Here is a 16265-nt window from a genome sequence, read left to right as displayed (position 1 = left end):
CTTCCCAGGAGACTGTAGGCCCTTCCCAGCCCCAGAAAGGTTGTTTTCCTCTGGGCAGGGGGCTCGGCCGCTCTCCTGACACCCAGTTCAGACTGGGTACTCAATGAATGGATGGATCTAGTCCAAGCCATTGTCTCTCGGATTTGACGGTCCCCAGACCCAAAGAAGTGAGAGTCCCTGTCCAATTCTACCAGGGCCTCACTCCCAATCCAAAGTGTTCGCAGGAAACCCGGCTGCCGGTTTTTAGAGCCACAACAGAGCCGGCTGGAATCAGACTTTCCTACCTCGTGCTGTGCCCCCGCCCGCCAGGAGCTGCCTCATTTGCAAAATGGGAGGAACGGGGACCACCTTAAAGGGTTGTGGTGAGGGATTTATAAAATGATGCAGGCAGAGTGTTTAGCATAAGACCCGCCCCCGGCGGAGAATGAGACAATTTTGAAGCCGAGGAAATGGGGGCGCCGGCGGGAAACGGGAGGTGGGGCAGCGGAAGGGGAGGGCGAGGGTTCCGCGCGGCGCCCGGCGGGGGGACAGCGCAGCTCCCACGAGGTTCCGGAGAGGTCGCCCCTCGGCAGCGTGGCTTTCCTCCCGCAGCGCGGGCTGTGCGTGGGGTGACCCGCCGCCGCGGGGCCCACGCAGCGAGGACCTTCGGACCCCCTGTCCCGCGGCACGCTCCGCCCCGGAAACACGCCCCCCGCCGCCTTGGCGCTCTCTTGAAAGTCTCTTCCCCTTTTCTCCTGTCCTCTTCGCAGGGTCAGGGTTTCTCGCGGAGCTCGGTTCTCTCTCATCAGCCCTGCGCCCCCCTCTCCTCCGGGGCGCGGCGGGCCCCCCGGCCGCAGCGATGAAGCGGACCCGCGAGGAGGTGGACGCGACGCTCCAGATCGCCAAGCTGAACGCGGCCGAGCTGCTGCCGGTTGTGCACTGCCTGGGCTTCGGTCCCGGGGCCGGCGCCGCTGCCGGCGACTTCTGCCTGCTGGAGCTGGAGCCCGCGCTGTGCCAGCAGCTGGAGGCCGGGCACAGGTGATTGCCCCGCGGGGAAACGCAGGACCCGGGGAAACTGGGCCAGAAACGCGCCTGGATTTGAGCAGAGGGCTCGCAGCTGCCCGGGGGCCTCATCTCCAGCGCGCTGCCCTTTTTTCCGAGGAGTCCACGCCACTGCTGGTCCGTCCGCTTAGCTGGACTCAGGTGATACCGAGGACTGGTCCAGCTGAACTGGGGGAGGCCTGTGGCGAAAACTAATGAGGAAATAGAACCTCAGTGAAGTTTTGGAGACTTTAACAGTGATGCCAGGAACTGCACTGAACACTTCGCCATTCTAGCTTAAAACCCAGTGCTTCTATCTAATGTTTATAGAGTTCTCCTTGCCTTCTACTTAGAGTCTACTGAGACAATAGGTCGGACTGTAGGGAATAAGTTGAAAGCCGTTCTACAGAGTTGGTCATTGTGGGAAACCCTCAAAACACAGACTTGCTTGGGGTCATTTAATGGAAATCTGAAGCTGTTTTTAATTTTGGGTCCGCTCCACATTTGCTGCAAAACGATGGATTAAAAAACAGGAGAAGTCTAGAGAATCATTCAACTTTGTACACTCCCAGCTTCTGGAAATAGGAGTTAGGGGCTCTGTTCTGCTTCTCTTCTGCACCGCCCTTCCCCCAACACCTGTATCTTATTAGGTAGTTTGTTCTCTTGTAGATTTCTTTAACTTGAACTCTTCAGGCTTTCAGTTTTCATATTTACTCGTCTGACACTGTTATAATTAACTGGCCAGTCTGCAGATGCTAGCCACAAAGGATCTTTTTAAGGAAGTGCAAGGGGAGCCGCATTCATTGGTTTTCATTCCAGCTGAGTTGAGGGGGCGGAGTTTAAGAAAGGACTTCAGGTGTGTGCGGACTTTTTATCCAGTTACTATTCATCCACCTGGCAATCCAGAAGGATCTAGAAATGCCAGGGGACGGGTGGTTGCTTTGAACAAAATATTGTAGCACGGATAGTGCAATGTGGAAATGTAGAAGAGTGGGTACTTGGGACTGTTAAGTGTTATTAGTACTGGGAAACTAAAAAAAACCAACACTTAATTTCACTTAAACTAAGTCTTAATTTTAAAAAGCATTTACACATTCTATTTCAGGTTTTATTTTTATTATTTCTTTAAAAGAATGAAGAGTGTACAGGAGGGTTAAACGTTTTATAGACGAAACTGCTAGAGCCTATGCCTTTGTTGTCAACACCATTATCTTTGTCTTTAGTCTTTCTTTTTCCTCACGTCTGTCCTTCCCCTCTTCTTTCTTCTTGCTCTTTTGCACCGGTGAGCCTTGGTCAGAGATTATGTACTGCAGTTCGTAAAAACACGTTTTTCCTATTTTTTCATTCAGCATTGCAGTTCTCTTTATAAAGTCACAATTTCTTTGCAACAGAGCTGATGGGTGGGCTAGGAGATTCGTCTTTGATTGTTAGGGGATATTAAGAACAAAACAAGAAGGACCACTCTTATGGGTACCAGGACCAACAGCATGATGATCATCTGGGAGCCTGTTAGAAATTCAGAAACCTGGGTTCCATCCCACACTTGCAGGTTGGGATTCAGTTTTTTAACAAGATTCTCTGTGGTACCTATGCATACATGTGAGAACCATTGCTTTAACGTGGCTTAGGAAATTGACATCTTGACCGAAGCTACTGGATGCTTTGTCTTATGCTCTTCCAAGCAGTTTGCATGAAGATGCCACATGGTGATAGTTGACCTCTTGGCCTCCTTGGATCTTTCTTGCCCATGTCAAATTACTTTTCCTTAGTGAGGCCACCTGGTGCCCCTCTGTCTCTCAGTTGGCCCTGCCTTTGCTCTGTGAGCCCAACACGTGTGCGAGGGTGATGAAAACAGAGGCCAGACACAGCCTCAAGACTTAATGTTAAATTCTACAAGCCTAGAGGATTTTGGAACTGTTTATAATGAAGATGTCCATTGATGTCTCAATAAACCATGTATTTTCTCTTCCCATTTTCCTGCAGTCTCGTGATTCGGGGTGATAAACATGAGCAGGCTGTCCTATGCAGTAAAGACAAAACCTATGACTTGAAAATAGCAGACACTTCCAATATGTTGCTTTTCATTCCTGGTTGTAAAACTCCAGACCAGCTGAAGATGGAGGAAACACATTGTAACGTTATTCACACTGAGGTACTGTTCTCTGCCTTCTAATTTATATGAGAATCACAACACATGTGCTAATACTGCCTTTAATTAAAATCTTTAGGTGTGGGGGGCACCTGGGTGGCTCAGTCAGTGAAGCATCTGACTCTTGGCTTTTGACTCAGGTCATGATCTCTTTCTCCCCCTCCTCTAAAATAGTAAATCTTAAAAAAAAAAAAAAATCTTTAGGTATGAAATATATAATCACAAGGGATCTGAAAAGTTCTCTTAATGAAATTTAAAATTTCTCAGCATTGTTCATTTGGAGTCTTGTGAAGTTGTCTTATTTTCCCTATTTGATTTTTAAGTCCTAGACAAGATGACCATTTTCTGCAACATGGAAAGTTTGTTATTAGGCAACGTATTCTAAAAGTTTTACCTATTTTTAGTGAGTCTTGCCGTAGCTATGTTTTGAAAGGAGACAGCCTCAAACCACGACTCATGCCTTAAGTAATGTTTATGAGGTGGAGAAATGAAGAAATCTGAGTTTTCGAGGAAGGTGTGTTTCTCACCTTTGAAGTTGGTTTAGCTCATTACTGCCTCTAGCCATGCATAATAAAGTCTTAATTATTATGGAGACGACTGATGACAGATACCAAAAAGAAGTCTCCATCCTGGCTAGATTATTACACAGGTCATGATCAAAACACAGCCCTTAATTCTCTCGGAATGACTTTAGGCCAACTACTGCCTTCGAATTAGAATTGAAACAAGGGAAAATACTGGGAAATGTCAGTGACCCGTGATGTTTCTAGCACAGAAGAACTTCCAGTAAATTTTCTATTTTGTTTTTTTTTTAGGGTTCTGTGTTTTAATTGTAATTAACTAGAAATAGGGGTAGTTCAGTCTCTTGTAAAAGATGTTATATTTTCATCTTGTATCTGTTTTGTAGGTGTTGCTGCAGGGGTGTAACTATGAGAGTACCTCTGACTCTCCTTATGGGAATTCTGTGCACTGAGACTGGGTGAAGTGTAACAAAGATCTACCAACTAAAGTTTTTTTGTTTTGTTATTCTTGTTTTTATTTGAGAGAGAGAAAGCACAAGCGGGGGGTGGGGCGGGGAAGGGCAGAGGGAGGGGGAGAAGAAGACTCTCCACTGAGCAGGGAGCCTATTGCAGGGCTCGATCCCAGGAGCCTGGGATCATGACCTGAGCTGAAGGCAGATGCTTAACTGACTGAGCCACCCAGATTCCCCAAAGATCTACCAGCTGAAGTTTTAATCTGGGTTGCACTTCCGATGCCTGGAAGAGCTAGGTGAGGAATGCTCACGGGCAGAGCAGACTGCTGCTGATAAAATGGTAGTGGATACCAGTCTCTGGAGTAATAGAGAATGGTGGGATCTGTGGCAAATTGAAGAGCACCAGCCCCATGTAGGTGGGCGGCCACAGCTTGGCCTTGTGGGAAAGCAGGCCCAGAGCTGCCAAATCTTCTGACTTCTTGTTTTCAAGTCAACCTTGACATTTAGATCTTGGGACAAAATTTCCTCTAATAGTTCCACGTCGGCAACTAATTTCAACTCTATTCTTACTATCCCTTCCGCACAACACAAAGCACACACCAACATCTGTGCTTTGAATATTGCCTTCCGGCTGTCAGTTTGTGAACTGTGGATGAAATCAGTCTTTTTGGTTTGGTCCTTAAGCTCCTCTTTTTGGAATCCTTGGATTCAACAGCATCACCATCAGTTCTGGGGCTTGTCTTGTCATTCAAGCCTTGTACTAGCTTGAAAGTAGAAGCATCCCCTGACCCTGCATTTTAGAGCTGGAAGGCACCCTGCATATAATCCAGTTCAGCCTTTTTTCCTTATTTATGTGAACCACTTACTGGGCACCTACCAAGTGCTAGACACTGGCAAGTCTCAGAGGTTGGGGGGATAATGGATATTCACCCATCAAGTAGCCGCCGTCAACTGGGTTGCTTTGAGTGATGAGTCCCTCATTCTTTCACAGTAAGGAATTAGCTGCAACTCTAAATTGTAGGAAGTTCTTGCATTGAAGAGAAGTCTCTCTTCCTTAACTAGATTTTGACACCATAAGCAACATAGAACAAGGATACTCCCTCTCTCCTTTAACATCCCTTCATTATTTGAAGACTGTGATCATGACTCTTCTTTATTTTTTGTTTTTCAGCCGAAAAATATTCATTTTCTATTGTTTCCATCAGGTTTGCAGAATGCTCACCATCCTGATGGTTCTTTTTCTGGGCATACCCTAGGTTCCAGAGTTCACTTGAGATATGAGCTCAATGACTGGCTCTCACTACGTTGGCAGTGTCTTCTTCATTAGGGTTTGAAAAGATCTTTCTGTAGATACCCATCCATTTGCTTGAGATGGCTGAAGGGTGCCTTCTCAATAGAAAGCAGATTACCTGGCTCTCTTTCCTTCTTATTGGGAGCAGAGGAATCGGTTGAGATTTTGTATGAAATTTTATTTTAGAATGGCCCCTAAAAGATTATGTATTTTTATTTTCTAGATCTTTGGTTTTTCTAATAATTATTGGGAATTAAGAAGATGCAGACCTAAATTAAAGAAGCTAAAGAAACTTTTGATGGAAAATACCTACGAAGGACCCGACAGTCAAAAAGAGAAGGATTCAAATCATTCCAAAGTAAGACTTATTTTCGTTTGAAATTTTAAAAATGGAACTGTAATTAGAGGCACTTGATGGTGACATTCTTACTTTTAGCGTTTATATTATGAAAATTTCAAATATACCCCAAAGCGGAAAGACCCCCATATATTCATCACTCGGTTGAACATTTATCAATATTTTGTCAGTCTCATTTCTTCTGTCCCCCTGCTGCTTCCCACTTTTTTCTCTTCTTTTTCAGGAGTACTTTAAAGCAAATCCTGGATATCATGGTGTCATTAATAGCTAAAAGCTTCACATGTTCCTAACTATGGAATACATTTTTTAGAAGATAAATTAATTTTTGTTTAATTAAAAATTATAACTAGGGGCTCTTCAGAAAAGACATTATGGAAATGGAAAGTATTCTTATTCTCATGTGAAAATTAACAGATTCCTGGAAGTACGGAAAAATATTTACAAGCCAAGTAAAAAACATTCTCAAGTTTTTAATGTAGTTTGGAATTATAGACCCGCACGGGCATTCTGAAGACCATATTTATGTTCTCTTTTTCTCCATTGACTGATTTTTTTTTCTTTTTCTTGTTCTTTTTCTGGTAACCACTTTACTGAGATACAATTTTGTATATCAGACAGTTCACTCATTTTGAAGCGACTTTAATTCAGTGGTTTTAGGACATCCACAGAGTTGGGTGGTCAGTCACCACGATGATGTTCAGAACACGTTCATTACCCCAAGGAAAACCTGTACCTTCTGATTTTAACTGTTACCTTCTAATCTTATCTTTCCCTGCTTCCCTCTCCCACTCAGCCCTAGGCAACCTCTAATCTACTTTCAATCTCTTGATTTGCCCTCAATTTGCCCCTTCTGGGCATTTTATATGAATAAAATCATATGATATGTGACCTTTTCTGACGGGCTTTTTTTTTTTTTTAAAGATTTTATTTATTTATTCGACAGAGATAGAGACAGCCAGCGAGAGAGGGAACACAAGCAGGGGGAGTGGGAGAGGAAGAAGCAGGCTCATAGCGGAAGAGCCTGATGTGGGGCTCGATCGCATAACGCCAGGATCACGCCCTGAGCCGAAGGCAGACGCTTAACCACTGTGCCACCCAGGCACCCCAATGACGGGCTTTTTTGACTTGGCGTGATGTTTTCAAGGTTCATTCATGTCGTAGCATATATCAGTAGTTTATTTCTCTTTATTGCTATAAATACTCCATTTTATGGATATACCATATTTTATTCATTCATCAGTTGAGAGACATGGGTGGTTTTCCACATTTTGATTATGATGAAGGACACTCCTGTGAACATTCACATACAGGTTTCTAGTGGACCTGTGTTTTTATTTCTTTTGGGTATGTGTATAAGAGTGGAATTGATGGGTCATATGGACCTGTGTTTTTATTTCTTTTGGGTATGTGTATAAGAGTGGAATTGATGGGTCTTAATAACTTTTTGAGGAACTGCCAGACTGTTTCCGAAGTGGCTGCACCATTTTACATTCCCGTTATATGAGGACTCCAACAGCTCCACTCCCTGCCAACACTTGTTATCGCCTGTCTTCTTTATATCAATACCAGTGGATTTGAAGTGGTATCATTGTGGTTTTCATGTGCATTTCCCTGACGACTGATGATGTTGACATCTTTTTACGTGCTTCTTGACTATTTATATGTCATTGAAAATTGTCGAATCTGGGACTCCTCTGTCCAGTTGTTCAGTTATTTGTCATTGTATTACTGAGTTGTGGGAGTGTTCTTTATGTAGTGTAAATACAAGTTGCTTATCAGGTATATCATAGGCTTCTATTTTCTCCCATTTTTGTAGGTTGTGTTTTCACTTTCTTGATTTAAAAAAAAATTGTGATAAATGTACATCACATAAAATTTACCATTTTGACCATTTTTATGTGTATGGTTCTGTGGCATTAAGTACATTCACACTAGTATGCAACCACGACCACCATGCGTCCATTGAAATCTTTCATCTTCCCCAAGCCGAAACTATATACCCATTAAACACCAACTCCCCAGTCTCCCCTGCTCCTGTCCTCTGGCAATCACTCTTCTACTGTTCACCTCTGTGTATTTCACTATTCTAAATATCCCATACAAGTGGAATCATACAATATTTGTCTTTCTGCATTGACGATATTTCGATGAAGTTCAAAAGTTTTTCATTTTGATAAAGTCCAATTTATCTGTTTTCTTCTTTTGTTGCTTGTGTTTTTGGCATCCTATCTACGAAACTCTGGCTAAATCGGACATCACAAAGATTTACCCCTATGTTTTCTTCTTAGATTTTGTGTAGTAATTATTACATGTTATCAAAAGAAATTGAGTTATAGTATAAATATTGCCTTAACCTGTTCTATGTATCTATTCTCCCAAATTCAATAGGTCTAAAAAAATATTCTTCAAAGGCCTTAAAATGTGATGTGTTTTTTTTTTTTTTCTTGTTTCAGTATACAACTGAAGATTTGCTTGATCAAATTCAGGCAAGTGAGGAAGAAATAATGGCTCAATTACAAGTTCTAAATGCCTGTGAGATTGAAGGTAGTATTACTTACCATAATTATTAATGATGGAATTAAGCATCATGTGAGAAGGAAATTTACGGACATCTTCATCCCATTGCATACTCTCTCTTTAATCTTCTTTTGGGCTTAAAGCTGATGATATTTATATTTTTGGGTGTGGGGTAGAGACTGTAAGTGATCCTCACATGAAGAGGTCCAACTGTGACCGGTGACTCCAACCACTCCTTACAGGGCTTTTTCTTGAGGCACATTGGATCCTAAGTGTTGGAAATAAAGTTTTAAATTATGGATGCCTGCTGTTAATTGCTATGGTATATGGGTACCATGAATGTTGAAGTTAGAAAACAATGGATTTTAATGCAACCTTCTGCGTTTTTCACTTCTTGCCTGGGGATGGACAAAATTTTGGTATGTGTCGAGGAGTACCTAGTTTATTCCTGGTGTTTTCCCAGATTGACATCACGCACTGCCTTTATGTTGCCTTTATTTTTTCAGAATAACAATAGTAACATTCTCCCTTGGAAATGGTGGATTTGTAATTGATCTGTTTCTCCAGGGGTGGTGGTAGTGCCTTCAACGATCAGTTGGCATTTTGTGATCTTTCTCCAGAATAGGGAAGGGTATCTTGATGCCCAGCCTTTATCTTGCCATTGGTTCATATCATACTTCTGAGTCTGTTGACTCTTGAGTGACCTAGGCTTCTTCATGAGCACAAGAACACCTCTGTAAGACCACTAGATAAGAGTTATAACCATGGCAGTGCCCCAGCGTGAAGATCACCGTGGGGGATATCCAACCTACAGCCTTCACCTCATTTGGACAATGTCCTAATGAAATCACTGTACCAGCTACAGGTTTCCACATTTCCATTTAGATTGACAAGATTATTCTGAAGTAATTATTAAAGCACTTGAAAGAAATCAGTGTGAGTCCTAGGTAAGGTACTATTTAAAAACCACTTGGTTTCTCTCAAGACACAATTTGTAATGATTAGGAGAAAAGCATAAAAAGAAGTGTTGCTTATAAAGAAAGCTAAGACTTCTAGTGTCTCTTTTTTTGTACTGGGCAAGAGCACATTGCTTCCTTATCAATCTATTCACCAATTAATTTGCTTACAATGGCCTGTGTAACTATGACTTTGGGAATTTGTAGGTTATTGGAGGATTCTTGAATTTGATTATGAGATGAAACTTCTGAATCACGTAACTCAGCTTGTGGATTCTGAATCTTGGTCTTTTGATAAAGTCCCTCTGAATACATGCCTTCAGGAGCTTGGACCATTGGAACCAGAGTAAGTATTTTAATCACTGTCCCTCCAAACTTCCTTAAAGGAAAGAAAATTATTCCCCAGGGTGGAACTAAACATAGGGCATAGACTATTTATATTTTGATACCTTATAGAAACTTTTAAAATAACATAACCAGGAAGGACTAGGAGTTTGGGTCTCTGGACTGAATAAATGTGTATCACCTCTGTTTTTTTTCCTACCTTAAAAAAAAAAAATCTAAAGAAATACTGATGCGTAAGCTGTCTTATGATGATAAATGTATGCTCACAGAATTCATGAAAAAAATATTTAGCGTGGTCCTGGCACGTAGTAGCTTCCCAGCATATTTTAGTTAGTTCCTACTGTGAAATTTTACGTGGCAACCAAAATCACTTAGTATTTCAAATCTCGGATGTATACCTTACATTTTTAGTTAGCAGTGGGGTTTAAGATATAATGCATAAAAATGTATTGATAACGTCTCAAAGGAGTGTGTTAAATTTTTCAGGGAAATGATTGAGCACTGTCTTAAATGTTATGGAACGAAATACATAGAGGAAGGTAAGATTTGGAACGTATTTTAACTTGTATGTGTTAAAACTGGTATGCCTTTCTGACGCACGTGCCTGTGCAAACCAAGAGCTCCATGGGCTGGTGGGAGGTGAGTCGTGTGTAATGTTTTCCGAGAAATTGCACTGGGGAGTGTTGAGTCGTCAGAAGACAATATGAAACTCCCTTCTTCTCAGGTGAGGTTTATTTCGCATTGAGTGCTGATAAAATATGCAGAGTGACAGCGCAGATGCTACTTCAGAACGCGGTGAAGTTTAACCTTGCTGAGTTTCAAGAAGTGTGGCAGCAGAGTGTTCCTGAGGGAATGGTAACTAGGCTTGATCAGCTTAAGGTAAGGGGAGTGATGGCGGTTGCCACCATAACTCAACGGGGTCACGTTGGTTACTGGGTGACCCGAGCTCTGTATTGCCACTGAATTTGGAGCCACTTTATTTTCCTAGCCACCGTTTCCATCAGGAGCAGACTGTACCGTCAGTCCGCCACTAGTTTTGGAACGTTTCTGTCACCTCAGTGAGATCCCTTGGGTCCATGACAGTGAATCCTGCCGCCCGCGTGGTGTCTTGCACCTTGTTGCGTTTCTGTTTCCACCAGCACTGTTGTAGCCCAAAGCACCCTGTTCGTCTGGCTGTGATGAGCAGTGGTGTCCCTCGGCGGGCCCTCCGCACGTGTGATTTCGCCCACCTCCAGTCCATTCTCTGCGTGCTGCTGGAATGACCTTTGAAAAATGCCTATCAGATTAAATGAATGTCGTGCTTAATGAATTAATGGTTGCCCATAGCATTTAAGATAGAAAATCCAGGAGGGCATCTGGGTGGTTCAGTCAATGAAGCGTCTGCCTTTGGCTCAGGTCATGATCCCCAGGTCCTGCGATCGAGCCCTGCCTTGGGCTCCCTGCTCAGTGGGCAGTCTGCTTCTCCTTCTCCCTCTGCCCCTACCACCTGCTTGTGTGAGCTCGTGCTCTCTCTTTCTCTCTCTCTCAAATAAATAAATAAAATCTTTAAAAAAGAAAAGAAAATCCAGGATTCGTATCTCGACCTGCAGAACCCTTCATCATCTCCCCTGTAGCTCCATCTCTTCCTCCTCCTCTCCTGCTCACTGCGTACCAGCCTTCTTTCAGGTTTTCAAGATCATCAAGCTCTCTCCTACCTTAGGACCTTCACACAAGGCTTTTTGTTCTAGAATGATCTTCTTTGTAATTTCGCCTTGCCACTTCCTGTTCAACTTTGAATCACTTCCTTAAGGAGGCTTTTCTTTTCTCTAAAAAATACCTCCTGTTTTACTTTGCCGGAGCACCCTGTATTTTTCCTTCATGGCACTCACCACTTAGCTCTGGAGAAATGTTTAATTATGTGGTTTCCCACTCTCCACTGTGACAGAATTTTGTTCACTCTTGCTTGCCAATGTACAGCATTCTGCCTGGTGTGTGGGTATGCTCAGTCAGTATTTGTTACGTTGTGAAAGGATTTGCTCAATATTTAGAGTTCCTTTTATGTCTAGGCACCATGCTAGATGCTGAGGAGAAAACATCACACCACATGCTGTCAGGGTCCTCAGCCTGGGCTGTGGTGATGGGGGGTGCACATGACATGTATAAATCCTTTCTTATAACGTAGAGTGATCTGTGTCATGGAAAGGGCATGTGCAAGATGTTATGGGAGCAAAGAAAAAGGACTTATTAATCTGGTCGATCGGTGATGATTTTCTAAAGGCGTGGCTGTTTGAGCTGCCGAGTTTGAAAGGATGAACTATGAACTCTCTAGACGGAAGGATAGAGGTGAGAATTCAGGAGAGCGTTTCCCAAGGCGTGGAGGGATATAAATTGGGGCAGTGTTAGTAAGGATGCATGACTAGAGTAAAAGGTGCTTCGTGAGTCAGTGAGGGACACTGTGGTCTGTGCTAAGGAATTTCATTCCTATTTAGAAAGCTTTAGGGTCCTTTTAGTGACGTTGGAAGAGCTACCTGACGAATTTTGCCTTACGGAAAGAACACTATGACATTGAGCATGGTTGGATGGAAGGTTGGCTAGATGATGAAAAAAGGAGAAATCTCCAGGCTCTCTACAGTTACGTACTCCTAAGAAAGTACTAGCCAAAGAATTAGGTGATAGAGAATGGATAAGGGAAATGTTGAGGCCTCACAGTCCATAGGATTAAGTGACCACCTAGGTATGGGATTTGAATAATGGAATCGAGGATAATGCCCAGGTTTCGTGATTTCCTAGGATAATAGGACTAGAGCAGTTCTGGGTGACAAACACAATGGGTTCATAGATAGGTTTGGATATAGAGTTCTTGTGCTCGGAAGAGTAATTTGAGTTGAAGATGCATGTATTACTGTCACTAGCAAGTAAGTAGTGTTTGTAGTCCTAGGTTTAGTCAAGGTGAATCGAGCCACTCAGGACAGTGACAGTGAGACAAATCGAGGGATCAGGATTGGAACCCACGGAACTGCAACATTGAGTTAGGAGGAAAATAATGACAGGGTGACGTCAGCAATGGAGATTCAAAGAGGGAGGAAACAACATTAAGAAAGAAAACAGGGTTAGCAAATCCGAGGAAAGGTCCGCCTAGATTTGGCGATCACAGGTCATTGGTGACTTCGAACTAGAGCTGTCCTGATAAATTGAACAGCGGAAGCCAGAGTGTAGAAGGGAGAAGGAGAATCCACTGTTTAATGGAGCTCTTCTTATGAAAAAGGCTATTGAGGGTCTCTGGGTAGTTTGTAAGTTTCACGTAGCTGACATGTTAAGCGGCTTGGGCTCAGCCAAACCTAAAGGTAAAATAATGAGTTGTATTTAGACACTAGACCATTATTTTAACTGCCCTTTTTCATTTCATTTTTTTAATAGGGTTTAGCCTTGGTGGATAGACACTCGAGACCAGAAATTATATTTTTGCTAAAAGTAGATGATTTGCCTGAGGATAATCAAGAACGTTTTAACAGTCTATTCTCTCTAAGGGAAAAGTGGACAGAAGAAGACATTGCTCCGTATATTCAGTAAGTAATTTACTAAAGTGGATTTTGAGGGTTCTTTTTAGAAAGAGTAGCATAGCGGTTTTAAATTTATTTTTAGGATTTTTTTTTTTTTTTCTTGAGTATTCCCTGAGGACATGTCTTCCTTTGAAACTTTTTCAAGTGGTGGTTATCTTCTCTGTCATTCTTCACAACTTCTGATCCTGGAGGTGGGGAATGTGTTCTCTTTCTTCCTCATACTGCCTCTAAAACCACTTCTCTGTCCTCCTCCCTGCAAAACTGCAGCTCTTCGAGGCCCAGTCAGCCAGCATACCCCACTATGGCTCTAAAGCAAGCCCTCTCTCTGACCGTCACCTCCTCTCTTTCCTACTGCCTTGCTTTAACGTTTTGGTAGATGCCAGATTGCAGAAGAATGACCTAGCTCGTTAGCCACTGTTTACAGGACCTCAGATGTACCAATGCTGCCACCTTTTCACTGTGTCTTAGCGCTCATGTCCTTTCCTCCCTTTACCCAGGTTGGATTTCCTGCTCAGGGTCTCCAGCTTTTACTGTGCATGCATTGCTCCTATGGTCCTTTCTCCCCCTTGTCACACCTCACTGGCAAAAAAAAAAAAAAAAAAAAAATCACAAAGATAAAAACCCAACTTTTCTGTTTACTCTATGCCTACACGTGGGCAGGTGCCATTTCCTGAAGAGAAGGCACAATGGAACTTTCCAGTCTACTTCAGAGCTTGAGTGGTACTTTGCACGGTCTTTGGCAAAGCACCGTTTCCTTATGAAACTTTCTACCCTTGGAGCTCACTTTTCATGTTTTTGCTTTTCATGTCATCAATACCTCCTTTTTTCTCGTTTCTTGAGAAAATGGAAACAGATGAGAAGAGACAAGGACAACTTCTTTCCTACCGTTAAATCTTCCAGCCTCCTCGTATCACGTCCGCACACACTCCCTTTGCAGTCCTTCCTCTATAATGCAGGAAGCATCCCTGCTCCTAAGGCCAATCTTTCTGCACTAGTTCCATCCCTCTGGCCTTATTAAAGACCCACATCCTGTAGTTATCCCTCTCTCCCTTGTGTCATTGATGTCTCCCTACCTGCTGGATTATTCCCAGCAATATATGGTATTCGGTAGTATTGCTCATTTCAGAAAACAACAACCTACGGGACCCCATAAGACCCCATAGGACCCCATACCCTCTGCTCTCCTTCACAAGAAATTCCTTTTAAAAGTTTGTGTACTCATTTACTCTTCTTTGTCTCCCATTGTTTCCTTAACCTGTTGGCGTCCATCTTGCTACATTCTGTGGTCAACTGTCTGTCCTTGTTTACTTGGCCTCTTAGAACTGTTGGACACTGTGGACCACATCCTACTTGAAACACACCGTTTTTGTCCCTTCTCTCCCAGGGTAGCTCCTTTTCTGTCTCTTGCTCATGTCTCCCTGTTCTTTCCAATCTTTAAATGTTGGTGTGCTCTAGGACTATTCTTGACCATCTGCTTTTCCATTTATATATTTTCCCTTGGTTCCCTAGGCCTGGATTTAAACTTAATAACTTCCTAATTTTATCTTCATATTCGCTCATTTCCCTGAGTTTCAATTTCTCTTATCTAGCTGCCTAATGAACATTTCCACTTGGATATCTAAGACGAATTTCAAACCTGACATGCTCACGACTGAACTGTGGTTCTGCCTTGTCCTAACCCATCTTCCTCCTCTCAGTAACATCACCACCATCAGTCCAGTTACTCAACCAAAAAGTCTGGGATTCGTACTTGTCTCTTTTTTCTCTCACTCCCTGGTTCAAACTATGAGCAAATCCTAATGGATCATCTAGTACCTGCCTCTGAATTGGTCTCCCTACTTATAATTTTTCCTCCTCTCCTATTCCACTTTTCAAACTTCTTATTTTGGAAAATTTTAAACATTCAAAAGTGACAATATAACATAATGAACCTGCCATGTACTCACCACTTAACTTCCATAATGATCAACTCATTGCCTCCATTATTTAAAACTTAGATCACATTCTGCTTTTCCATTAATTAAAACCCTCCTAGTCACTTCCCTGTATACTTAGAATTAAATCACAGCTCATCTCCATGTTCTTGAAGGCCATGTATGACCTTGGCCTTGCTCCCTTCTCCGGCTCATGTCCTTTCATTCTTCCTTCACCTCATATGTTCCATTCATAGTCTTTCTCCTCTTTGGGGGTACAGAAGACGAAGCTAAAGTTCAGGGAGGGTGGTTCACATAAATAAGCACACACACGTAGCCTAGGATCCAGGGTCTCTGTGTCTAGAACTTTCTATAACACCTGGCTTGTATTTCTAATTTGGAGGCTGTGTGATATAATGGAAAAAAAAAATTGAACTTAGATTTTTTTGTCCATGCAGACCTGACAGCAGAGTTTGGTTCCATCCTTGACTACCTGAGCCCCATATCTACTGTGGCATTAAATAATACATTACTTTTACTCTTTCTGTGGTTAAAATGAGGTAATACATGTAAGGTACCTAGTTTAATTAAGGCTTAGTAACCACTCCCTACCCTGTCTTTCCCACAAACACATCCTTATGCTTTGTGGAAAGATGGATTTAGGCAAGAGAGATCTAAATAACTAGCACTGTGAATATTATGTTCTCTAACAAATTCATGCTATTTTTTTTTTATTGTTCCCACAGAGATTTATGTGGAGAGAAGCAAACCGTAGGTGCATTACTCACTAAATATTCTCGCTCTTCAATACAAAATGGTGTTAAAGTTTACAATTCAAGAAGACCCATTTCTTAAAAGAACAACAGTCTGTTCTTTGGGACTAAAGTTGCTTCATAAAGTTGATGGTTATAAGAAAAAGATTCTTGCATATATTTGTATTCCAGATTTTAAAAAACAGCCTGCTTTGAAGCATTTTTCTCCTAACCCTAAGCATTTTGAAACTACTACTCTTTTTCCCTTAAATGTAATAGGATATTTCTGTATCTTTCAAGCTATTTTTTCACTATGCATACAGTGTAAACAAGGACAAAAGAAAGTATCATTTCCTATATTTAATATCTTGAGTCTATATGTTTTATTTATAGAAGTGTTGCCTTTTTTATATTTAAAATTGCATTCCTTTAATTAAGATTTGACATTCTAA

General features: G+C 42.2%; 1 protein-coding gene across 1 annotated transcript; it reads left to right on the top strand.

Moving 5' to 3' along the window:
- Window positions 1–838: 838 nt before the first annotated feature.
- On the top strand, window positions 839–16174 carry DSCC1 (DNA replication and sister chromatid cohesion 1). Its single transcript, XM_008689297.2, has 9 exons — window positions 839–1017; window positions 3004–3172; window positions 5657–5791; window positions 8245–8335; window positions 9472–9610; window positions 10096–10148; window positions 10334–10488; window positions 13006–13154; window positions 15808–16174. Exons 1-9 carry the CDS (start codon window positions 839–841, stop codon window positions 15914–15916), a joined length of 1179 nt encoding a protein of 392 aa, XP_008687519.1. The 3' UTR covers window positions 15917–16174.
- Window positions 16175–16265: the final 91 nt, after the last annotated feature.

Source organism: Ursus maritimus, unplaced genomic scaffold (assembly GCF_017311325.1).
Source record: "Ursus maritimus isolate PB19 unplaced genomic scaffold, ASM1731132v1 scaffold_9, whole genome shotgun sequence".
Lineage (NCBI taxonomy): Eukaryota > Metazoa > Chordata > Mammalia > Carnivora > Ursidae > Ursus > Ursus maritimus.
Note: the sequence above shows the minus strand (reverse complement) of the source record. Positions and strands in the feature narration are given on the sequence as shown.